The following is a 27,287-nucleotide window of genomic DNA, read 5'->3' as shown; positions in this document are numbered from 1 at the left end:
TAGGCAAATATACACACATAAGTTATAGAAGATACCCATGGCGATCATGGGTTACAGTGTAACAGATATTTATAAACATCAACAAGCATCAAAGAAACTTGTGTAACCAGAGTACAGTTATAAAGTATGACAATATATATACACTTATTTTTTTTATCACTTACACTACAAGAGGCTCACCTCAGAGCAACAAATGATGTAAGACTGCCTGTCCCACAACAGCATCACTTCTCTATACAAATTCCAAGCAGTAGTGCTGCGTGAACGTTCAAGTGCCCTTCCACGTTGCTGCGTGAGATATCTTGTCCAGCAAGATACCAGCAAACAAGCCCGCTGAGGTGGATACTGGCCTTGTGGAAGGTGCTTTTGGTCTATGTGAAAGTGATGTCCCAGCTTTGTTGGGACAATACTGAATATTGGCAGAGATACATTTGGCAATGGTAGCCTTGGTGACTGCGACACCTCTTTGAGAGAGACCATTGGAGACCAAAATCTGATCAGATTTCCTGAATTGTTTAGTACGCTTGAGATAGAATATAAGACTAAGTTCAACGTCCAAGGTGTGAAGAGACATTTTTCAGCTGGCGATTCCGGATGTGGAAAGAAGGTACGAAGAATGATTGGTTTATCGAGATGAAATTGGAGCTTGTTCTTAAGAGCACATAGTCATCCGTGAAGTTCAAGAAAGTCTCTTGAGTAGTAAAAGCCTGAATCGCACTGAGCCTTCTGGATGAAGTGAGAGCCAACAACAGAGCGATTTCCAGGTGAGAAATTTGAGCTATGCCCTGTGTATGGGCTCAAATAGCGGCTTCATGAGTAGCGAGAGAACAACATTGCAATGCCATTCTGGTGGAGGAGCTTTTACTGGAGGGAAGGCTCTGAACAACCCCTTCATTAATTGCTTGACTAGTTGAACATAGTGAAGGCAAATGAGACTGTACCGGACTGGGAGCAGAAGGAACTGAGTCTGACACTTGTAGTAAAGATTTCAAGGAGGGTTTTATTTTCATATACGCTTTTCTTCTCCTGTTAGAGAGTCTTATAGTGCAAACTCGTCCGGCTCCGTTCTTACGCCCTTGGGGAACACAGGGAGTTCCAGGGTGGTTCTGCCTCGCAGGGGGTGAGTTTCCGCCAGACTGGTGGTTAAACAATGTCTTTCTCAGGCGGTATCCTCAATATGGGCCAGGACCGTAAAGGAAGGAAAAAGAAAAGCAATCACTGGGATGTCCTGCGTAGGACGTTCGAGGAGGGGGGCCGGGAGTGAGGGAAACAAAGTGCAGAGTGTCTGTACAACGGACGGTATTGTGCCTTTCGTGCTCGTGAGGGGAAAGGAACAAGGAGACTATACACTATGTACACTGGTTGTCAGTCGATAGGCTGGCCACTCCGACCTACCCAACCCGCCACTATGCCCTGTACCTTTGTGAGCCACGCTCCTCCCGCGGGAACATGGCGGGGCGATTCGCCGAGACGTTGGCCTTCAGGCTTGATGTCCACTGCTGGGCTCGTCGGGGCTTCTCCTTAGTCTTCACAGCAAATTCTTCGTATCAGCTATCGCTCTCCACTCCGTAATGTCTTCTCTCTCCGAGGAAACGCTGTCCGATGTCTTCCGGGGTCCTCCTCCTTTTGGTTCCGTGACGCCGCAGATGGGCGGAGTCTCGTCGTCCTCAAGGGCGGAATTAAAGGCGCCTTGTCCTTTTTCGTCCTCGTATCCCCAATGGTGCTCAGTGTCTGCAAGGGGCCATTCCTCCGGATAAGGGGAGGTAGTCTGTTGAATGGGAACATAAAGGGGCGACAAGGGAACAGCTGACAACCAGTCTCGTGAAGCATCATGTTCCTCACAGTTTTCCTCACAGTGCGTCCCACCCGGTCACAGAGACATACGCCTGAATCTTGATATTGCTGCAAGGTGAAACTGCACGGAAGAATGCACCAATCCTGAACGAGCTAGAGATGGCAGGTATAGTAGAATTTGCTCAGTCAATGCTTCCAAGGGATGGAGATTCCAAGCTTCACACCATAAGCAGAACCTTTTCCATTTTAAGTTGTATGTGTTTGTTGAATCAGCCTTAGCTTTGGGAAGAAGGTCTCTACATTCTTGAGAGAGAGTTAGATCACTGAACTCATGGTGTTCAGGAGCCATAACTGTGATTGAAGAGAACCTGGGTCTGAATGCAGAATCTGGCCGCTGTTCTTCATGATGAGGTTGTAGATCTTGGGTGGATGGGTTTGGAATCAGATAACAGCATGAGCTTGGTCAACCAGTGCTGTCTGGGCCATCTGGGAGCTAACAGAATGAGGAGACATCCTCATTCTGTTGGCGGGGAGGGGGAAGGGAGGGAGGCGGGAGGGGGCAGTATGCAGAAATCGCGGACCATCTCTTTGAAAGGGCATTTCCCAATGACCCAGGAAGTGGGCATCGACTGGCATAAAAGGCATTTGGGGTTCTTTGCGAAAAGATCCAGAACTGGTTTGCCCCATTGTGAGAAGATCTCTTCCAACACTTGTTGATCTAGTTCCCACTCTTGGCAACTGTCCATGGTTCTGCTGAGTGTCTGCCAGGGTGTTCACCCCAGGCACATTGTCTCAAGGGGCTCAAAACCTTTCGAATTGGCTGGAAACGCACGGAACCGCCCATAGCCAGAGGGACCTTTTGCTTCCTTGCTTGTTGATGTGAGACATGCTGATCGTATTGTCTGTGCGGATCAGCGCGGAGGCTCCTGCAATATGTGGAAGGAAGGCTTGCAGAGCAAGGAATATAGCCTGTAGCGCTATAGGATTGATGTGCAGTAATTTTTGGGATTGCAACCATTTCCCCTGAATCTTGAGATCCTGTAAATGGTCGCCCCAGCCTTCGAGAGAGGCACTGGTGGAGATTATGTAATCCAGTGTTGGTGTCAGAAAAGTCAGACCTTGTTAAAGATGAGAAACTTGGGACCACCAAGTTAGAATTTCCTTCATCCTTGAGAAAATGCTGATCAAATCGAAGAAACCTGTTGATCGGACCGATTGCAACTGAATCTCTTCCTGCAAAGGTCTAATTTCAGACGAGCCAGCGGGACGGAGTTTATGGCTGAAGACATCATGCCCATGAGCGATCTGAACATCCGCACTGAAACATACTTCCGTCGGGAAACTTTTAAGGGTAGGCATGACAATCTTGTTGTCTGTCCAGAGACAGATAGACCTTGTTGGTGATGGTACTGAGGTTGCCTCCTAAGAAAATCCTTGTCAGACTTGGGATGGTTGCAGATTTTTGGCAGTTGCCTGTGAGGCCAGGTTTGTGAAACAGTGAAAAGCAGCCATGGTAGTTCTGGAAGCCTGCTGTGGTGTTGAAGCTTTTAGCAGCCAATCGTCTAGGTAGGGGGATTACTGGATGACCTTGTTTGCAAAGTGTGGCTGCTACAGAGACAAGACATTCCAAGAAAATTCTCAGACTGGAGTTGAGATTGAAAGGGAAGGACCTTGAACTGAAACGGTTTACAGCCATGGGGAAGCGGAGATGCTTGCAATGGAGGGGAATATGTAGTAAGCATCTTGTAAATCCAGGAAGGTCAATGTAGTCTCCGCTTGCATAGAAACTTGTTCAACTTCCAGAGGTCCAGAATGGGTCCCACTCATGATTTCTTTCAAATAAGGAGAAAAAAAAGAGAAAAGAAACCCATGCCCTTCTGAAAAGCAAAGACTTTCTCCAACGCTTGTTCTGCCACCTCAGTAAGTGAAGGTGAGATGAATGCACCCCTGTTGAAGGGCTGGCTGGTGGCCTCTACACAAACTCTAGGGTGTGTCTGTAGGTTACTAAGCCCAACACCCATCTGTCCCATGTCCTCTCCTTCTGTGGGGTTAGGGGGGTGGGGGGTGGAGGAGGGGGGGATGGGGATATGTTTCCACCAACTTAGTTGGAGGGGACAGTGGAAGCCGGTACTCTGTCCTAGTCAACTGTTTTGCCAAACAGTCTCACCATTATAGGCCATGTCGAGAACTCTTGTTTGAACCTCTGGTCCGAAAGACGTAGCATTGAGCCTCCCCTGATTTCTTGAGACTGCTGCTCCGGCCAACTGCCTAAATCCGGTTGAGGCAAAGTCAAGAGCGCAGTCAATTTCAGATGATTTAAGCTCACCCTATTTTCCTTACCTCTGTCCACTCTACCTCCAGGAGGAGGTACAGTGGACTGGTGACATCCGACCACATTTGTCCTTCATAGAACGCCAGAATTGCTAAAGAATTGGATGAGCGCACTGTGATGGGCGACATGAGGGAGAACCTTTTTCCCATATTGTCCAGGCGCTTACCCTTCTTGCCTGGAGGTGCTGAGATTGGGGTGCAAGGATTCTTGGAGTGTCTTAACGCAGCCTGCAAAATGACAGTTAGGTTTGGAATGACTTGCAAAGCATGCCGGGGAATAATCAGCATGCTTGTACTTCTTGTCAAGGAATGGTGGAACCGCCGTTGAAAGTTTTGTCATAATCTTTAATCCTTCCTGATGTAATCTATGAAAGGAATAGATCCTACAGAATTCCTGGCTTGCTCCTTGAAGTCATGTAGAAAGCAGTAAGATTGTTTGAACCTTACAGTGGCTTTATCCATTATTCTGTGAAAGCCCCTAATGTGTTCAGGGGGAGAATCTGCAGGGTGAGGTGGAGGCGGACACTGAGCAGGGACCAAATAATCATCCCATTCATTCCGAGGATCAAAAATCTCACCTTCATCTTCAGAGGATGAATGGTCATCCCTTGGAGATGGCATATTTTGAACAGGTGATACCCTGGTGTGACGGGTGGGGGTACAATCCTTGACTTGGCAGGCTGAACTGGTTGGGGTGGTGCAGGCTGTTGCTGTTGTGGAGCATGGAAAAAGCCTCTTGCAACATATCTTATAAGTCATGCACCAGGGATGTGGGCATGCACACTTCATCCCTTCTAGGTGGAGGCTGTGGATCATATTGATAATGTTCATACTATCAGGTGGACTGAGCGTAATAAGACTGATAGTATTGTTCATCATCAGAGTCCCCCCTCTTGGAATTATACCTGACGCTTCGTATGACTGTGCGCAACCCCATGAGCCCCATCCTCATCTGACGCTTTTACATCTAGCAAATGGCTAGGTAGCAAAGGTAACACTTTACTTGGTGATCTAAGTTGACGTTTCAATATACTCTTAGTAACTTTCATCTTCGTCACTGGTACTGTCAACGACATTAAGACAGACTGCTGCGTCGACAGTAGAGCTTCCCCAGTCAACAGCGTCCTCGTCTATGGTGCAGACGTCAGTGGTGTCATCTAATCTCGTATCGTTAGTTCTGGTATTGGAGTGTCTGCCGACGCTGCTGCTGCCAACGGTGCAAATAGTGTAGGCAATAAGGATCTCTTCATCGACGGTTTGGATGCCGACGGCATATCCGTCGACGCGGTCTTAGACGGCGACTTGGAATCCCAATCTTGGGATTTAGAAGAGGAAATCTCTTGCTGCAACGAAATAGGAGCTGTGATTGCTGCCAATGTTTGATGACAAGACGGAGAAAAACTGCAGTCATAGACAAAATTGACACTGTTCTATTGGATGTCAACGGTTCTGAGGGAGAATGTTTTCGCTCCTTTTTTCAGTCAGAAGGAGTAGATGGTTGAGAGAAGGCCAAACCTGTGGAGACTAGTTTTAATTTCGCCTTTCTCAGTGATCTTTGTGAGTATTCAAAGCGGTTCTACTCCCTTCAGATACCCAATGGTCAGAAGATCTTGACCTTTTTGGGTTGTGTGGGGTGCATCTGTGTATTCCTCAGACAAGCTGGATTCCTGGGATTTGGACATCTGTAGCCACAGAAGCAGTCGCCCCTTTTGATCTCGCACGGTAGTTTGATGAAAACGTAAAACAAATCTTCCACCCCTTTACCTGATGTTGCGGATAAAGACAGAACACACAGTCCCTATGTGGGTCATCCACATGCAGCCTTTTCTTTCCACAGGATTTGCAGGCTCTGAAGAGACCGGTTTTAGAAGATTCAGACATTGTATAGATAGGGATTCTTTAGAAGAATTTTGAAGAGAAAATCTTAACAGAGCTCTTCACAAGACGTGCAGTAGAAAATCTGAGGGTCTCAGACTCTGGAGTGTTGTAGAGGGTGCGGTCATCTGATCGGCTCTATCGCCCTTCCCATAACAAAATAGGTGCAATTGTCTACATTAGACTAAAGCCTCCAGTAGACTACCTGCCTTTAGCCAATGACCAGAGTGTGCCATTGCCCTACCTAACATATAGGTCAATCGCCATACAGCCATTAATTGAGATCACTCAGACATTCATAACTGATTTAATTATGTTCATCAGGAACGTTTTTATTTTTTTTAAATAACTAAAATATTCTTGCATCCGTTTTCATCCAAAAGGTGTTTCATACAAAATCCCACTATCATTTTTTAAGGAACACTTACTTGTTTGTTCCAAAACACTGCGAAGAGGCGCTTCCACTCTAGCAAGAATGCCATCGCACATCTCTTCGAAATGACTCCTTATAAATGTAGAAATAAAGTTACATTTGTTACAGCTTCAAATGAAAACAGAATTTCAAGACAATTATTGTTGCATGGTAATATGAAAGCTTTTCAAATATCAAAGTGCAAAAATGAAGAAAAAAAAAGTTGAAATTAAAACCAGAGGGGAAACACCTCAGCTTGCCACAGTTCACTACAAAGAGCATCTGCTATCAGCCTGGCTTGAACCTCCAACTACCACAACCACTTTGGTAAAAAGACTGTTCAAATTTAAAAAGCCTGTTGCGGTCAGGTATCCAGATGCAGGGCAGTTAGCACAATAACACAGAAGGACAAGAAATCCACCACCAAGCTGCACTTTTTCCTACATGTATTTTAGAATGTTATTTTTGTACTAATTTGTTTTCACAATATTCTTTAAAAGTATCAACTATAGATCATAAAACATTTCTTCACAACGCATTTGAGTTTTTCTAACCATTTCTTTAAAGGATACATACAAAGGGCATTAAATACATTTTGAGGAACATCCCTAACAAAAGCAAAAAAAAATGTATAGTCTGGCCTACTTTAAACGATGGAGAAGTCCAGTTGAATTCAGTCAAATTGGAAACATAAATCAATTGCTTTCTCCGAGGAAGGCGGAGAGGGCAGAACAATACCACAGAAACGCTGCACTGATAATGGTTTTCAAGATTGCTGTTAACACAATGCTCAGTTCTTCCTTGATTAATATGAAGGTCACTGCTATGCTAAAATAACAGGATGTGGAATTTAAAGGTTTGATAAGATATTGGACAATTGAGTCCGGAGAGGGAGGTTTGCTTTCTTATTATATTTGTATATAAGAACAGACTTGGTGGAAATAAATTAATGTCATATTTACATTTTCTTGGGTAACAGTGATTTATGAATTGTACACGCCTTATCTTTTATGAGTTTCTGTTTTTGGGACAGAGTTCTTTGTATACATGATCCAACTAGCATGGACACATCTGTTACACTAAACCATTTTCAAAAGTGGTACTTTCTGCCATACAACTTCAGTATTATTTCTAACCTCTTGAACAAAACTCACATTTGAAACCCACAGCCAGAAGGCATAAACACTTTGCTGGTGTTGCGAAAGTGGGTTAAAGAGAAGGTGGGTGAAGTGGGTGGGGGTGGGGGGTTGGAGGGCGGTTAACTGGTACAACTTTCTAAAGTGTTAGATCAAGTTGCTCCAAACAAACAAGATACATCAAATCAAACTCTTGGTTCAACGAGGATCTCAATAATGAAAGACGACAACTCGGGCAAGCAGAAAGGTCATGGAGAGAAAACCCCTCAATCTACTTGAAGCCACTCCAGACTCATATAAAAACACATCTTCAGAGAAAAGGCATCCTTTTTTCATAACCACCTTGACCAGGCTAAGAATAGACCCAGGGAACTCTTCAACATCATTAAAAACAAATAGCGCACTTTGCAGGACCTTAATAGCCACCAATTAACACTGCGAAGAAAATCGCCAGCTTCTTCACAGAGAAGATCACAAAAATTGACCAAACTGAACTAATTCCTGCTGAGGAGAACCGGATACCGACCCATACGAAAAATGATGCCAACTGGTCAGTATTCAAAAACATGTCCGAAACAGAAGTCTAAGACATAATTGCAAGCCCGAAGCCCACTTTTCACACCACTGAGCCCCTCCCTTCCACAATAGCACAAAATCTCAACATCATCGCCCCATTCTGGACAAAAATCATTAACTCCGCTCTCACCTCAGGCCGTCTACCTGAATCCCTCCAACTCTGACAAATATCAATTCTATAATGAAAAAAAACAGGGGCTGGCCGCCAATGATCTCAACAACCTCAGACCTATCTCTTATCTCCAGTTCCAAGCTAAAACCCTAGAGAAATGCGCCCTCCAATAACTCAAACATATTGACGATTTCAGCCTCATTGATTCCTTTCAATTGGATTTCAGAAAGGGCTGTAGTACCGACACAGCCATGCTCCATATCTCTGATATCCACAGATCCTTAGATTAAGGTGAAGCTTGTCTTCTCATCCTTATTGACCCATCTGCGGCATTTGACACAATAAATCATACAGCGTTACTTGAGACTCTAAAAAGACAGTCTAGAATTAACAGTACAGTACTAAAATGGTTCACTTACTACCTTAAACACAGATCACAACAAATGTAAATTAACTCCTGCCTCTCCAAGCCTTCATGAGCCACGCTTAGTGTCCCCCAAGGCTCGATCCTCTCCCCGGCCCTCTTCAGTCTTTTCATGGAACCAATCACAAGTTTACTAAAGCAAACCGGAGTTAAACATCACCTATATGTAGATGACACACAACTGTTACAAAATCAAACCACCCAGTGACATCCGACACCTCAATGACACACTAACCAAGATACAATCATGGTATTGCTCGAACCACCTAAAGCTGAACCCGGACAAAGAATTAATATTGTTCTCTCCGAAAAAAAAAACCACTCACCAATACAAAATTGGCTCACGAACCTGGATGCCCTAAACTGCTCCCTCATTCACTCTGATTCAGTAAAGTCACTAGGCATTACCCTAGACAAGAACTAGTCCATGCAAGACCACGTAAAACAATCTGCCAAAGGTGCACCGTACTCCCTAAAACTACTCCAAAAATTAAACCTTTCATCCCCCAGGATGATCGAGACAATAGTTAAAGCCCTGGTCCTCTCTAGACTGGATTATGGGGACGCCACCTTAACAGGGACACCAAAATCGCACCTAGCCTCACTAAGGTCAGTCCTCAACATGGCAACCAGACTCGTCACAGGCATTAAACAGTTTGAAAACATCACACCACCCTTAAATCTCTCAACTGGCTTCCCATTGAAGGTAGGTGTATCTACAAGTCTGCATGTATATCACACAAAACCCTTCACACACATTACACAACTACCTAAACAGCAAACCTGTGAAAGCAAGAAGAGCCAGAACTCAGAGAAGCTACAACTCACTTCTGGTCACCCCTCCGAAATTGAAAAAGAAAACCACCCAGTCCAGATCCTTTTCGGGTAGTGTACCCTGGTTGTGGAACGCATTCCATATTGAACTCCGATGCAACCTCTGCTTCTCCCGCTTCAAAAGGGACCTGAAACTCCATCTTCTTGACAAATACTTTACAGACAAAGCCAACTGAACCAGACTCTGACAACCCAGTTGACTCTCCTTACTACCTAGACTATCAAGGATTGGTGGTCTTCTGACGAATTCACCTACCCAAGCTAGTTCTTGACTCACCCCTCTAATGTACAGTCGCAAAATGTTAGTTATTCATATCAGCTCCTATATCCTTACACCATGTTGTTCACTACTCTATTAATTTGTATTGTAAAGCGCTCGGATACCCACAGGTCTAGCTAGCACTAGATAAAACTTAAGATTAAAAAAGTTTTTTTAAAAAAAAAAAAAAAAAATCGGTGCCTACCTACCATGGTACTGAACAAGGCATGGTTTACTATCAGATCAAGTCAAACAGTAGGAAGGGAGTAGTTACATTCATGGCAAGAAAAGCATAGGCTTTATAATACTTCTAGTGAAAACAAATTACATACAAAACTGCAACAGATTTCTTTTCAGCAACAGTAGAATGATTTACATATGAGAAGGATATACAAAACACTAAGGACATTTGATACCTGTTCATTTTTCCAGAGACATCAATATCATTCATAAAACATTCAATATTCAAAGGCAGGTCAGAAGCATTAGCACTCATTAGCTTCTTCAGCTTTTCGCACTCCTGGGCAAGTCTCAGCAAAGGACGAATATTGGACTTGATGTCCAACTTATATTTTTTCCCAAATTCTTCACAGAAATAATTCACCAATACATCGTCAAATTTCTTGCCACCAAGGCTGGGGTCAAATGAAGTAGCGAGTACCTACAAAAGTATTAAAAGACATGATCTAATTAGGTTACTGTAAAATAAATTATTCAAATTGTCCAAACAAACATTTGGAAGATAGTTTAAAGTAACTTTCCAAGAGAATACAGCTCTTTTGAGTAAAAGAAATTTGAGTTTAACATGCTTGCGACAAAAAGATTTCCTTCTACAGATACTTTTATCTCACCATTATGAAACCAGGTTTAAGCTATAGATTTTTTTTTAATTTCAGCTGGACCTCAAGCAGCAAAATGTAGTCAAGCCAAGACAGTTCAAATCCCTCATATTGGCATCATTTTTCATTAGTCGAATAGTTCGATCTCCAATTTTTCCTATATAATACTTGAAAGTCACAACATCCTTTAACTGTGTGCTCCACTTTCCCTTATATTATATTTAATTTTTACTATGCAGTCTAACTCTCAAGAGCATTTAAGTGTAGTGAAGTAATCAAAAGCTAACATGGAGGATCTTTAAGAAACAGTCAAAAGGAGAATAATTTTCTTACCTGTAATGTTGAGATCAGATTTTGAAGTTACAACTGTTTAAAAAAAAAAATCTTCCTAACACCAGACTGAAAACAAGCATTTATAATGCAATTGTCTCTGCATTTTTAAAGTTAGAGCGATTGCTCATGACATTTTTATTTAGGTTTTATTTTTTAAAACATAAATAAATGGCATTGTCATTTACAATGCCAATAGCTTCACCCACACACAGAGCCACACACACAAAGCCTCCCAAACACACAGAGCCGCGGGCGCACACACACACAGACCGACAGAGCCGCGGGCGCACACACACACAGACCGACAGAGCCGCGGGCGCACACACACACGCACCGACAGAGCCGCGGGCGCACACACACACGCACAGACAGAGCCGCGGGCGCACACACACACGCACAGACAGAGCCGCGGGCGCACACACACACGCACAGACAGAGCCGCGGGCGCACACACACACGCACAGACAGAGCCGCGGGCGCACACACACACGCACAGACAGAGCCGCGGGCGCAGACAGACAGACAGACAGAGCCGCGCACACACACACACACACACACACACAGACAGACAGAGCCGCGCACACACACAGACAGACAGACAGAGCCGCGCACACACACAGACAGACAGACAGAGCCGCGCACACACACAGACAGACAGACAGAGCCGCGCACACACACACAGACAGACAGAGCCGCGCACACACACAGACAGACAGACAGAGCCGCGCACACACACAGACAGACAGACAGAGCCGCGCACACACACAGACAGACAGACAGAGCCGCGCACACACACAGACAGAGCCGCGCACACACACAGACAGAGCCGCGCACACACACAGACAGACAGAGCCGCGCACACACACAGACAGACAGAGCCGCGCACACACAGACAGAGCCACGCGCCCACGCACACACAGACAGAGCCACGCACAGACAGAGCCACGCACACACAGACAGAGCCACGCGCACACAGACAGAGCCACGCGCACACAGACAGAGCCACGCGCACACAGACAGAGCCACGCGCACACAGACAGAGCCACGCGCACACAGACAGAGCCACGCGCACACAGACAGAGCCACGCGCACACAGACAGAGCCACGCGCACACAGACAGAGCCACGCGCACACAGACAGAGCCACGCGCACACAGACAGAGCCACGCGCACACAGACAGAGCCACGCGCACACAGACAGAGCCACGCGCACACAGACAGAGCCACGCGCACACAGACAGAGCCACGCGCACACAGACAGAGCCACGCGCACACAGACAGAGCCACGCGCACACAGACAGAGCCACGCGCACACAGACAGAGCCACGCGCACACAGAGGCACAGAAAACCCGGGATGACAAGCAGGGAACAGAGGCACAGAAAACCGGGGGAACAGAGGCACAGAAAAACCGGGGGAACAGAGGCACAGAAAAACCGGGGGAACAGAGGCACAGAAAAACCGGGGGAACAGGGGCACAGAAAAACCGGGGGAACAAGGGCACAGAAAAACCGGGGGAACAGGGGCACAGAAAAACCGGGGGAACAGGGGCACAAAAAAACCGGGGGAACAGAGGCACAGAAAAACCGGGGGAACAGAGGCACAGAAAAACCAGGGGAACAGAGGCACAGAAAAACCGGGGGAACAGAGGCACAGACAAACCGGGGGAACAGAGGCACAGACAAACCGGGGGAACAGGGGCACAGACAAACCGGGGGAACAGGGGCACAGAAAAACCGGGGGAACAGGGGCACAGAAAAACCGGGGGAACAGGGGCACAGAAAAACCGGGATGACAATCAGGGAACAGAGGCACAGAAAAACCGGGGGAACAGAGGCACAGAAAAACCGGGGGAACAGAGGCACAGAAAATTCAGGATGACAAGCAGGGAACAGAGGCACAGAAAAACCAGGGGAAGAGAGGCACAGAAAAACCGGGGGGAACAGAGGCACAGAAAAACCGGGGGAACAGAGGCACAGAAAAACCGGGGGAACAGAGGCACAGAAAAACCGGGGGAACAGAGGCACAGAAAAACCGGGGGAACAGAGGCACAGAAAAACCAGGGGAACAGAGGCACAGAAAAACCAGGGGAACAGAGGCACAGACAAACCGGGATGACAAGGGGGGGGGGGGGACAGAGGCACAGAAAAACCGGGATGACAAGCAGTGAACAGAGGCACAGAAAAACCGGGATGACAAGCAGGCCGGAATGACAAACAGGGAACAGAGGCACAGAAAAACCGGGATGACAAGCAGGGAACAGAGGCACAGAAAAACCGGGATAACAAGCAGGGAACAGAGGCACAGAAAAACCGGGATAACAAGCAGGGAACAGAAGCACAGAAAAACCAGGGAACAGAGGCACAGAAAAACCGGGATGACAAGCAGGGAACAGAGGCCCAGAAAAACTGGGATGACAAGCAGGGAACAGAGGCACAGAAAAACCAGGGGAACAGAGGCACAAAAAAAACGGGATGACAAGCAGGGAACAGAAGCACAGAAAACCCAGGGGAACAGAGGCACAGAAAAACCGGGATGACAAGCAGGGAACAGAGGCCCAGAAAAACTGGGATGACAAGCAGGGAACAGAAGCACAGAAAAACCAGGGGAACAGAGGCACAGAAAAACCGGGATGACAAGCAGGGAACAGAGGCCCAGAAAACTGGGATGACAAGCAGGGAACAGAGGCCCAGAAAAACTGGGATGACAAGCAGGGAACAGAGGCCCAGAAAAACTGGGATGACAAGCAGGGAACAGAGGCCCAGAAAAACTGGGATGACAAGCAGGTAACAGAGGCACAGAAAAACCAGGGGAACAGAGGCACAAAAAAACCGGGCTGACGAGCAGGGAACAGAGTGACAACAGGGGATAGGTCCGTGAACTTGCAGTGAGGGCTAGACCTTCTTTTAAATCGCAAAAACACACAGTGCCCACACCACAATTACTTAATCAATGCTTTGATAGGGTAAGAAACCAATTTATTGTAACTTCCCTAAGACAACCTTATTTTGTGTCCATTATTTTATACTTTGTCTTTTTCAAAAACTTATAACAGAAAAAAGGACAATAAATTCACAATATTTACAAGACTAAATGCACTCTGTACAAGCTTCAAACAAACATTATTTACAATCTAAAACATTTTTGCATCAAACATTTATACACAGACAAAAAAATATTACATTCAAAACATGAGAAAAACAAATTTTGAGGGGGAATATAAACAACTTAATGACTTATAAGCGTTTAAGTACTGGACCAGCCGGTCCTAGTGTGTTTCATAAGACAATTTATTCCACCCAAACAAAACTGCCGACGCGTTTCTAGACCAGGCGTGGCGTCACTGGTCTTTCATCAGGGCTGTGGGAACAGATGCACAAAAAAAACGGGGAACAGAGGCACAGAAAAACCGGGGGAACAGAGGCACAGAAAAACCGGGATGTCAAGGGGGGGAACAAAGGCACAGAAAAACCGGGCTGACAAGCAGGGAACAGAGTCAAAGAAAAACCGGGCTGACAAGCAGGGAACAGAGTCAAAGAAAAACCGGGCTGACAAGCAGGGAACAGAGACCCAGAAAAACCGGGGGAAGAGAGGCACAGAAAAACCGGGATGACAAGCAGGGAACAGAGGCACAGAAAAACCGGGGGAACAGAGGCACAGAAAAACCGGGATGTCAAGGGGGGGGAACAAAGGCACAAAAAAAACGGGCTGACAAGCAGGGAACAGAGGCACAGAAAAACCGGGATGACAAGCAGGGAACAGAGTCAAAGAAAAACCGGGCTGACAAGCAGGGAACAGAGACACAGAAAAACCGGGGGAAGAGAGGCACAGAAAAACCGGGATGACAAGCAGGGAACAGAGGCACAGAAAAACCGGGGGAACAGAGGCACAAAAAAACCGGGGGAACAGAGGCACAGAAAAACCGGGATGACAAGCAGGGAACAGAGGCACAGAAAAACCGGGACAAGCAGGGAACAAAGGCACAGAAAAACTGGGGGAACAGAGGCACAGAAAAACCGGGGGAACAGAGGCACAGAAAAACCGGGCTGACAAGCAGGGAACAGAGGCACAGAAAAACCGGAGGAACAGAGGCACAGAAAAACCGGGATGACAAGCAGGGAACAGAGGCACAGAAAAACCGGGACAAGCAGGGAACAAAGGCACAGAAAAACTGGGCTGACAAGCAGGGAACAGAGGCACAGAAAAACCGGGGGAACAGAGGCACAGAAAAACCGGGCTGACAAGCAGGGAACAGAGGCACAGAAAAACCGGGGGAACAGAGGCACAGAAAAACCGGGATGACAAGCAGCAAAACAGAGGCACCGAAAAACCGGGATAACAAGCAGGAAAACAGAGGCACGAAAAACCGGGATGACAAGCAGGAAAACAGAGGCACGAAATACCGGGATGACAAGCAGGAAAACAGAGGCACGAAATACCGGGATGACAAGCAGGAAAACAGAGGCACGAAATACCTGGATGACAAGCATGAAAACAGGCACCAAAAACCGGGGTGACAAGCTGGAAAACAGAGCCGCGAAAAACCGGGATGACAAGCAGGAAAACGGGCACGAAAAACCGGGCTGACAAGCAGGGAACAGAGTCAAAGAAAAACCGGGCTGACAAGCAGGGAACAGAGTCAAAGAAAAACCGGGCTGACAAGCAGGGAACAGAGACCCAGAAAAACCGGGGGAAGAGAGGCACAGAAAAACCGGGATGACAAGCAGGGAACAGAGGCACAGAAAAACCGGGGGAACAGAGGCACAGAAAAACCGGGATGTCAAGGGGGGGAACAAAGGCACAAAAAAAACGGGCTGACAAGCAGGGAACAGAGGCACAGAAAAACCGGGATGACAAGCAGGGAACAGAGTCAAAGAAAAACCGGGCTGACAAGCAGGGAACAGAGACACAGAAAAACCGGGGGAAGAGAGGCACAGAAAAACCGGGATGACAAGCAGGGAACAGAGGCACAGAAAAACCGGGGGAACAGAGGCACAAAAAAACCGGGGGAACAGAGGCACAGAAAAACCGGGATGACAAGCAGGGAACAGAGGCACAGAAAAACCGGGACAAGCAGGGAACAAAGGCACAGAAAAACTGGGGGAACAGAGGCACAGAAAAACCGGGGGAACAGAGGCACAGAAAAACCGGGCTGACAAGCAGGGAACAGAGGCACAGAAAAACCGGAGGAACAGAGGCACAGAAAAACCGGGATGACAAGCAGGGAACAGAGGCACAGAAAAACCGGGACAAGCAGGGAACAAAGGCACAGAAAAAACTGGGCTGACAAGCAGGGAACAGAGGCACAGAAAAACCGGGGGAACAGAGGCACAGAAAAACCGGGCTGACAAGCAGGGAACAGAGGCACAGAAAAACCGGGGGAACAGAGGCACAGAAAAACCGGGATGACAAGCAGCAAAACAGAGGCACCGAAAAACCGGGATAACAAGCAGGAAAACAGAGGCACGAAAAACCGGGATGACAAGCAGGAAAACAGAGGCACGAAATACCGGGATGACAAGCAGGAAAACAGAGGCACGAAATACCGGGATGACAAGCAGGAAAACAGAGGCACGAAATACCGGGATGACAAGCATGAAAACAGGCACCAAAAACCGGGGTGACAAGCTGGAAAACAGAGCCGCGAAAAACCGGGATGACAAGCAGGAAAACGGGCACGAAAAACCAGGATGACAAGCAGGAAAACAGAGGCACAAAAACAAGTAAACGGGCACAAGCAAGAAAAAAAACGTACCTGCTTTTGGGGGGAGTCCCTCGAAGACTTCCTCGGCTGCCGGTGTGAAATCCTGTGGCCGAGAGGCGGGCGGGAAACCAAGCAGCACCACCATGTTTCTCAGAGGGGAGGCAGAAATGCCTCGGAGAAACCATCGTCATTTTCTGATTCGGGGGCGTGGTTTTCTTTCTCTCCTCTTCCCATTGGCTGAAAGGTAAAATTCCAGCCAATGGGAAGTGGAGCGAAAGAAAAGAAAGAAGCGAAAAAAGATGCCCCGAATCGGAAAAAGACGGGGCTTGAACGGAGTGCCGCCCCTCTCCTCCAATGGCTGGCCTTCGTTTAGGAAGCCAGCCAATGGAGAAGAGGGGCGGGTTCAAGCTCCTATACTAAGTAACGTTAAATCTCTGACAGACTGCGCAAGCGCAGCCTACGGTCCTCAACCTAAAAACAACTCCTGGCCAAGCGGTCCTCATCAGATTTAAGTTTTTTTCTGTTCCCACTGTTGTTTTAAGTTTTTGGGGCGAGTAGAGACCTCTTTTAGCAAATGGTGGCATATGAACCCGCATGTAGATTTTTAGGTCTCGCATGCACTGCTTAGGAGACCTTTAGCCGCCGTTCAGGCCTTTTTCGAAGCACAGACCCACTTTTTTTTTGGCAGCATACACCTTGCGGGAGCGCGCCACAAACAGGAGTATGTGCTTCCAAAAAGAGCAGACTGCTCTCCCAAGCGCGCGCGTCTCTCCCCCCCCCCCCCCCCCCCCCCCACGTTTTTGATTGTGCTTCGTTCTTTCACATTCGGCGTCTCGCTCGCTTTTTTTCAGTGCTTACGCTCTCGCTCGTTCTGCTTTGGAGACTCAGTCACACTCCGCATCAGGGAGTTACTGCTCTCCCTTTTGAGTTCACAGTTCAGGGTCTTTGTAACACTTTTCATATCTCCCTCGCTCTTTAAGCCTCGTTGTCAGGGGTTCGCAGTTTTAAGTCTCCCCTACTACTGCTCGTTTAATCCCAGAGCTCAGCGCCGCTGCCTCTCTCATGACCTCTTCTGCATTGCACACTATCCTCAGCATAGAGTCGCTCTGTTCTGCTTTCCTTCTAATTAAGACAGTCTAGCACGCCCACTCACTCTCAGACCATCAAGTATTATAGACTCTTTCTCTCATGTTTGTTTCTTCTGCCACAGTTTTGTTAATTCGACTGTTTTCGTTAACACAAGTTATGAGTAGTCCTTTCGCCAAATCCTGCATGCACTGAATGGACATTTCTTCTTCCTTTCAGCTAGGATAGGATGTTTCTTTTAGTTGTATCCTTTTTTGTAGGTGTCCGTCGTCCGTTTCTATTGCGCTCCAGACAGGGCTTTAAGTGAATGGAATGCAACAAGCATTGGTAAATGCATTTAGGTTTTGCCTATTACTTGTATATGATTAAGAAGGATACATGGAAAAGGCCTTGGCAACTGCAATATAAGGAGTCGTTTAAACATGTAGAATGTAACTACCAAGACTAAGTGAAAATGCTTCAGAAACATCAGCGTGGTGGGATTCCAGTCTGACGAATGTGTAATACAATAATTTGGAGTGACCTAAATAGTCTTCCCAAAATCCCAACACATTCATGGATAATGTGCTCTCAATGATACAGCCCCTCCTTTTCTGTAGTTACTCTGAGCTGGTTCCAATAAACACTACGGAACAGTTGTGACACACTGAAAGACTGAATTATATAACATTTAAGACATTACTCTAAAACTGATAAAATATATAAAACATAAAAAAAATGTCAACTACAAATGCACATATATTAGTGGAAGGAAGGCAGAACTCCCTGAAAAAATGCCAAAAATCTACAGATGGCAACACAATGACGCTCTTTTAAGACTTGAAATGTGCTGGGTTACACTGCATAATTGTACATGCACTCTGCCATATATCATTTCTACCATATTATTTTTAATACAAGTTGACCCTAACACATTTTGTTTTAAAATGATTGTTTATATGTATGGAAGTGTTAGCGACCAGCATCCCCCTAGACCCCAAACTGGTGCTACTTGGAATGACAAACGATGTGGACCTGGCTAGACCGCTGTTGATCTTTCTGGTATTGGTCCTAGTTGTGGCTAAGAGGGATGTGGCCAGGAAATGGGGGGGCGACAGACACGCCTCAGTTGGATGAATGAAGGAGGGGGATGGACCTCTATATGGCTGCTGAGAAAACTACATACAAGGCAAGGGGATGCCCCAAAAAATTTGGCAGAGTATGGGGCAAATGGAGGAGCTATCATGGAATGGATGGTGGGTTGTGAGTTGCAAGCTGGGATGGTGGGTTGTGAGTTGCAAGCTGGGGAGGGAGGTTTCTATCGCCATGGAGTTAACTGCAATAAAGAGGTGGGGGGGTTGTTGGATGGAGAACGCAAAATGGGATGTTACATTGCATTAATGGACATTGGGTCTCTTATACTACAACAGGAACGAGGCCAGCGGACTTTGGGGGGGGGGGGGGGGGGGGGGAGAGAATGGTAGTGTTGCTCGATAATGGCATGCTTCAAATTTTACTTGTTGATGGAAAATGCAAATAAAAATGTTACCAAAAAAAAAAAAAATAATAATAATTTATGAAGCTACCTTATCAAGGGACATTTTGATGTGGCAAATCGCTGCATGCCCCAACACCTCAATAATTACTTAACCCGAACATGCTTCTATTTTATGGTTTAAGTGTTTTTATTGAGTTTAAACACACAAAAACATCCATGCACATTTAGTTATCATCAATCAAAATCTAGGTAATACAACCGACTGGAGCCCATGAAGGCTGAAGCCCAGCCTCTGAATCACGTACATGGAATACTAACCTAGGAAGAAAAAAAAATAAACAACCCCTCCTCCCCCAAACAACCCCCCCCTTCTCCCCCACGTCCAGTGCCCCGCGTCGCTCACCAACCCCTCTTTTCTCCTCCCAAATCACGCCAAGCCCCCAGTGACCACCCGACAGTCCGACTTCTGTGGCTCCGTGAGGTGCAAAAGTCTAAGATATCTAGGACATGTGATTTCTTGGAATTCGGTAGCTAGGAGCGACAGAAATGGTTGCCATAAATAATCATATTTAGATCCCTCTCCCGCCAGAGTAAGCAACAATTTCTACATCCCTAGCACCTGCCATAATCGGTGAAGCCAACCTACAAAGGAGGGTATGATGGGAGTATGATGGGAGTGCGCCAATGCACGAGTATGTTTTGTACCGTTAAACCCAGTGCAACGGCCATCTGCCTACCCCTACGAGACTTTAATGGGTAGGTCAGGAGATTAGGGAGACCTAGCAGTACATAAGGCGGGAAGCGCGGGATTTCCGTCTCAAAAGTGCTTATCTACCTCATCCAGCACTTGAGCCCAGTAGGAGTTAATATGCACACATTCCCACAATAAATGCACCAGGTTGGCAACCTGGCCACAGCCACGCCAGCATGTGTCGCCTCGGTCACGGCCCATCTCATGTAACCTCTCTGGGGTATAATACCAATACGTCACTACCTTTGTGAATGTCTCCGTGAGTCCCATGTGGTACGCAGAGTGTCGGGCCCTGTAATATATCCCCTCCCATTCCTTCCGAGTGAGTGTCCTACCTAGCTCTCTCTCCTAACGCTCCCTGCCTGGATTGTGTGTGTATAAATGGGTGACCTGTAGCATCTTGTAGAGATCAGAGATTAGTTTGGAGTCTTATGTGCGAGTGATGAGCCATCTTTCAAAAGCAGATAAGTGTCTGTTTGCACTTTCGTGAACCTGCGGTTGCAATGCCCAATGCCGCACCTGTAGATATCGTAATCGCTCAGTCTATGGGAGCCCATACTCCTGTCTAAATTGGGGAAAGGGCAAAACAGCGTCAGTTCAATATATGTGATACAAGGACCGGCAACCAGCTGCCCTCCAGTGTCTGAAGGCTGCATCTACTGCGCCCAGGGTGAAGTCAGGATTGTCAACCAGCGGAGTGAGGGGAGACAGGAAAGTTGTAAGGTCGTGTTTGATATTAGTGGCGTCCCACACTTCAAGGGGAACTCTCGTTAAGTGAGAGGCATACAAGTCAGGGGGTCTATGAGGCTTGCACATGAAGGGGATTTCCTGTAGCGTTCTCGCCGCCACCGCCTGGTCCTGAAACTGCCAGTGCTTCTCAGATTCCCATCTGCTCCACTCCACCAGGTATCGCAATTGTGCCGCCTGATAGTACAGCTTACGATCGGGAACTTCCCGTCCACCCATCTACGGGGAAAGCATCGTTAGCGCTCTTCGCATTCGCGGCTTCCATTCCAGATAAAGTGGGCCAGGTCAGATTGAGTCTGTCGAATCCATCCGCCAGGCGGTCGGAGAGGGAGAGCACGGAAGAGGTAAAGGATCTGAGGCAAAATAATCATTTTAATCGCAGCAATTCTCCCTAAGCAGGAAAGAGGGTAGTACTTCCACCTACCAATCTCACGTCAGATTTTCCCACGAAGAATAGCATAGTTGGTGGTAGTCATAGCAGAGAGGGAGGGAGCCAGCTGTATTCCCAAGTACGGAATAGTGTCCGCAGCCAACTGCATGGGAAACTAACTCTGCAAATGTTCCAGGGTGGAAGGGGACTGCAAGAGGTCCAAGGCCATTGACTTGTCCGCGTTCACTTTGAATCTGGCCACCCTGGCAAAGGCGTCTAAGTCCGCCAAACAGGCTGGCAGGGCTGTCCTCGGGCTAGCAAGGGAGATCAGCACGTCATCTGCGTATAAACTAATTTTGTGGACGTAGGCACCAAACTTAATCCCTTCAATGGCCGAGTTCTTATGCATTTTCTGGGCCAAAGGCTCCATATACAGGGCAAAGAGGAGGGGGGACAGTGGGTACCCCTGCCTCGTGCGCCTTTCGATGCTAAACTAGACTAGGTGTAGCCATTCACACTGACCGTGGCTGTCGGGAATCTGTAGCAATTAAAAATAAAAGTACACAACTTCTCTCGCATCCCCACCCTCTCCAGCACTCGCTCTAAATAGGGCCAATGAACGCTGTCAAGCGCCTTTTCGGCGTCTATAGCCAACATCATATATTACCCCGGCAGCCTTCTCTATAAGATAGATAATCCGCTTGGTGTTATCTGACGTCTGGCATTCAGGTATAAAGCCCGCCTGGTCCGGTTCAATGAGACCAGGCATAAGAGGGGATAGACAGGCGGACAGAATCCCTGTATACAGTTTAAGGTCAACATGGAGGAGAGATATTGGGCGGTATGCCCCGCTTTTAGTCTTATCCTTCCCAGGTTTAGGGATCACTGCTATTGAGGCTCCTAAGATGTCAGTTGGTATCGCTCCCAGTTCAGCAAAGGAATTTAACAGCTTGGTAATAAGCGGGGTAAGCACCGCGCAAAACTTGTTATAAAGAATAGCGGGGAAGCCGTCCGGCCCTGGGGCTTTCGCTAACTTAAAGCGGGATATGGCAGCTATGAACTCCTCAGTTTGGATATTCCTGTCAAGATGCTCGGCCTGAGTCACCGTCAGCGAGGACCGGGAAACAGAGTCCAAAAAACAGCTCCCTCTGAGCTATCAGACAGGTCCTCCGTGTAGAGGGAAGCATAAAAATCGCTGAACTTTCCTGCGTCTTCCGATGTGCTGGTCCCATTCGAACTGACGATCTCTCTAACCCCTTGTTGTTGACGCACCTCCCGTAAACAGTTAGCCAACAGTCGCTCACACCTATCCCCCCGGTATAATAAGCGTACCTCAGACTTCGAGCCGCAAACTCTGCTCTGTCCTGGTCAAGTGCTGTTAATTGGTGGCGCATAGACTAAAGCTGTCGCCACACCCTCGGGCTCCCGACCTCTGGTGCATCTGCTTTATTTCACAGACGCGTTGAGTGAGCTCATCGCACTTACGCTGGCGCTCCCTATTGTCAGCAGTCAGGAGCGCAATGAATTCCCCCCCCAACTACGGCCTTCAGCGCAGCCCATTGAGTTGCAAGGGAGGTATCCGTGTCAGTGATGGTGTCCTGTATGTGCTTAACAACATTGGCCGTATGCAAATGTGTGTCCCTGAGGCTCCATACACTAGACGGGCGCGATGCGGGCGGAAGGGTGAAAGTGGCGAGTACCAGGGCGTGATCAGAAAGGGAAGCCATCTCATCTCAACAGTGGTCGCGAGCGCGCACCGGGGCAGAGCCTAGCAGGTGATCTAGCCTTGCGTAAGTCTTGTGTGCATTCGAGTTATAAGAATACTCCCTGTCTGAGGGGTGAAAACTACACCAAAGGTCATGAGGTCCAAATCCCGCAGTCTCCCAAGTCCTTCTGCAGAAATCGCTCCTACCTGGTGTGTGCGCTGACACATGCTTCTATTTTAAATGAAAGCAATCTCTCCTCCCTTTGTTTGAAGGAATTACCGAATACCACACGATAACGTGGTAATTCATTCAAGGCACAATGCTTTCACAAACAGCCAATGGTATTAAAGAGGCACCGCACTCGTATGTGGAAAGCAAAATCACTGAGGAGCAATGAAACCGATTCACTTTGTCGAAGACAGTAAATTCACTAAATGTCAAGGTGACACAATCTCAAGAGAGCTAGACACAAGGCAGCGCGTTAAGGAATTACACCATGGGCAAAAATGTAGGTGATAATTGGCTATTGTTGAACAAGACTTTCTAAGGAACTGCGTTTTATGTGTGCAAACCACACATATCTAAACTCAAAAATGGTTTCTGGTCAAGGTTTTCTTTTTATAATCTAAGATATAACCAAACCTACAATTAATGACACTCACTCTAAAATGAATTGTAACAGCAAAGTGATGAAAAAGCACCCTGAAAACAGTAGATTGACAAGAATTACTATGATAATGTTTAACAAAGATAAAGGATAATGACAAAGAGCAGCAATCAGTCCAATGGAGTATTCACCATTTACAAGAGGAGGCAAGTTCTAACATTATTTTACAGTTTTAAGCACAAGCTATGCTATCATTCCTGAACTTCCCCCAAGATAGTAACAGCAGCAAACACACTAAAGTAGTATGCAGGCCATGTCATGATGGTATTGCTGATATTTCTCCAATCAAGATGCATGAACAAGGACTTACTTTTAGTTTTCCTTTATTGAAGGCGCACACTGAAACTTGAAATGCTGAATGACCCATGTCAATAAACACTACAATTCTTGGCTTCTCCTCTGGGGCAGGCAGATCTTGTTTGTAGATTCCATATGCAAGGGCAACTGCAATGAAGACCAATTACATTTAAGAAAAGAAGAACTAGAATCGGTCAACTTTTTTTTTTTAAACAAATGGTCTAAATTACACTGGATTTCCACTTCCTGATTCAACAACCCCTCCCCCCAAAAAGAAATCTTACCTGCAGTGGTTTCATTTATTAATCGCAGGCAGTTAAGACCAGCGATTTGTGTGGCTTCCATAACAGACCTCCTCTCTGCATCAGTATAGAAACAGGGAACCTAAGTAGAAAATTAACAAAAACACCTCATGAATCCTATGTACACATTGCCAACACAAAATACTATACTATACAAAATTACATGTAAAAAGACATTCCGGCTGAATTCAGAAGTTGTGAGAAGCACCTTCCAAAATCAAGTCATCACCCAGAAACAAGTGCATATTAACTAATAGCATGCAGATCAACCAAACGAAATCCTAAACTTGTCCTGAAAATGGACCATAGACTCAGTTCAACTTACCACTTTATCTTTTATAAGCTATGCTTCACCTTTGATAACTTTTTCTGTATGATCTCCGCTCTCTTCTATTTCGCACACTTGGGCCCCTTATTTCCTCCCAATTTACGCTCTACTGCCACCATAATCTTTAGCACATTAAAGCAACTTTAGTGGGAAATAAAAGTGAAAACCCTGATCAATAGCCTAAAGGGTATCAGAGTACAAGAGTCTCAGCACACAGGACAGCTGTGTTACCAAAACATTTTAATATGCTGCAACTTTGTAAAACATGTTACATCTGCCACCTAAAGATCTACCTTTACATACTGCTTTGAAAACAGTGGTGCTCTCCACCCAAATCATGAAGTGCAGAAGAACAAAATACATCTGCCATTTTAAAACAACTAAAATGTTGGCTTATGAAAAATAAATGTGATGCAACACATACAGAACTTAAATCAGAAATACAAATGGAATGTATGCGGTGGCTTACTTTTTTTAATTGCAATAAACTGCTATACATGCAGAGCCAAGAAAAATTGTAAGAAAAAATAAAAGAATATCAAAATTTGGTCACATAAAACCATTCAATTACTCAAATTTATAAAGCCCGCCATTCATCTGATGCTTTCTTTTAACTCCCAACTCCTAGCTCAAGTTGAGCTTTTCTTCTACTTACAGCAACTACACAGTCGACCACAGGCTTTTTCAGTGCACTTTCAGCAGTTTCCTTTAGCTTGGTCAGGAGCATTCCGGTCACCTGCTCAATCGTGAAATGGCGCTCCTCCTCCAAATACATAGCCTTCGGAGAAAATAAAATGTCAAAGTAGCTGAAATAGGCATGCCTCATATACAAACGTAAGTTGATTAGTTAGCTCAAATGCCAGTTGCACCAACAGGATTTTTGCATTAGTCTATACCAGCAAACGCCATTGTAACTGGCATGAACAAATTACTGGGTTAGCAGGTTTTGTTTCTATATTTTACAGTTTGATCCAGGTAGGAATGCTTCATTTTGGAAGCAAAGCAAACACAAGGAGCCGATGGACGGAGCGCTGAAACTCGGCAGACAATCACCCCCAGTCTCAGATCGGAGTAGAATCCATCATCGTTCTTTAGCTCACTTCGGCACCCCAGTTCAGACCTGGCCATAGGCAAATCAGTCTTGACCCTGTGCCTCATGGAACAGTCCAGCCCAGATCTGAACTGCCTAGTCAGGTCTTCCCTGGACCGGAAACAAGCAACCTAGGCCTTCCCAGTTCACCCACACTTTTTCCAGATAACATGATTCTTAACACAATAAGTCAGTTTTTCTACTGACATATTACACTGAAACTACTAATGTGATGCTGCACGAAAAACTTCCAGCAACAGGTTTTAATAGCTTGGATGTAAAATATCGTATTTCTGAAACCTGTCACAATGATTACATTGAACTCAATTTAGCACTCTAAAACCACAATATAATTTTGCGGTTTGGTGGCAATCTGAGAGTAGAAACGCACCTGGTGTAATTCATTCAACTTTTATAAATTATCGAGTACGTTGGGGAGTCAGATGTGAAAAAAGACATCTAAACTGCAACCGAATAGCATTGGCAACGGTATGCTGTCCACCTAAGCAGCACCTGAACATTTTTGGAAATTGTAGGGTTGTCATTCATTTCAGTTGCTCATTAGTCACTTCAGGAAGAAGGTGAAGTGTGACTGGTGAGGGAAACGTGAGAAGGGGATATTATGGTGAAAAGGAGGCATTTGCTTTAGGCAATGTACACCATACAAATGCAACCTTGTCACAAAAAGAACTGGGTTGGAGACTCCTTTCCCTAACTGCTCTCATCTTGGCCATATTCCCGCTATTTAACCATAAATAGAACGTTTAATTATAAACAAAAGTCCTCCTCTGCCGTGCCCCTGTCCCCATGCTCTTAAAAATTAAATGGTTGACACAACTCCTAGCCAACCTTTGCAATTAATTTAAAAAGGAATAGGATACATTGGTTTGTTCTACCCTTTTTTCAGAGCAGTAATTTCTGGAGGCTACTGGTGCATCAGTAGTATGGCATGGATAGAAATATAAGATTTTAGGCTAATAGGTTATATTGGAAGAATGTTTGTCTTCTTTAAAAAAGCCAATTCAATAAAAAAATTTCTAGTGTAAAGCAATATGATTAGCAACACCTTTCATGTATTTAATGATAGGAAAAAAAGAAGTAGGTTGCCGCTTCACATATATCAAACAAGAATTGTTTATTTTTATTTTTTAAACAGGAGCCAGTAGCAAAAGTAATTCATCATGTACCACAATAGTAGTTTCCTTTGTTTTTTAAAAGAAAACTTGAAAGGGTGTGCAGCTAAGAATTAAAAATAAAAAGATTTTAATGATGGAAAGCAGATCACAAACAAGCATTGGGTCCTGGGGCAGGTGGGCTAGCACGGTGAATGAAAATACGACTTGATTCGCTGCTTCTTTCACCTAGCCCAAAATAAGTTAACAACCCTCTTGATCTGTCACCTTTACCCTTTGATAAAATGCACAGTGAACTAAAAAAAAAAAGTACGTGAGACATTGGAGAATTGGCTGGTCTAACCTGCAGGAGCTTGCATTGTGGGCTCAGCTGCAGGTCCCAGTTTTTACTCAAGGTGATTGTTGGATCGATGTCCCCTAAATAAATGTTGCTGGTGCCCAGGAATTTACTTTCAGGAGTGATGCCCGTTCACATGATCCACTGGTGCTTTGGGCCACTTCCCCTGTAGCCATAACAATTAGTTCGCAATCACAATCTCCCAATTGTTCACTCTGTAACGGATGTAGGTTTTCAAAACTGGAATGGATTTATTCCACTAGAGAACATGGGAGATGCTGAAGACGCCTGTACAGTTTAAATAATTTGAGACCCAAGGGGCCTATGAGATTGAACTAGACAAAAGCAAAATCAGCTCTACAAGAAAGC

At 45.9% G+C, this 27,287-nt stretch overlaps 1 protein-coding gene across 1 annotated transcript in view; it reads right to left on the bottom strand.

Moving 5' to 3' along the window:
* HSPA4 (heat shock protein family A (Hsp70) member 4) overlaps positions 1–27,287 on the bottom strand; it is a 395,733-nt gene that overhangs the window by 332,557 nt on the left and 35,889 nt on the right. The window contains exons 4-8 of the mRNA XM_086931632.1: positions 25,014–25,136; positions 24,013–24,112; positions 23,742–23,875; positions 10,170–10,414; positions 6,429–6,505 (exon numbers count right to left, since the gene is read on the bottom strand). Of these exons, the coding sequence (XP_086787758.1) occupies positions 6,429–6,505; positions 10,170–10,414; positions 23,742–23,875; positions 24,013–24,112; positions 25,014–25,136 (679 nt within the window). The remainder of the gene's footprint in view (positions 1–6,428; positions 6,506–10,169; positions 10,415–23,741; positions 23,876–24,012; positions 24,113–25,013; positions 25,137–27,287) is intronic.

The sequence above is a fragment of the Lissotriton vulgaris genome, chromosome 7, assembly GCF_964263255.1.
Source record: "Lissotriton vulgaris chromosome 7, aLisVul1.2, whole genome shotgun sequence".
In the NCBI taxonomy this organism is placed as follows: Eukaryota; Metazoa; Chordata; class Amphibia; order Caudata; family Salamandridae; genus Lissotriton; species Lissotriton vulgaris.
Note: the sequence above shows the minus strand (reverse complement) of the source record. Positions and strands in the feature narration are given on the sequence as shown.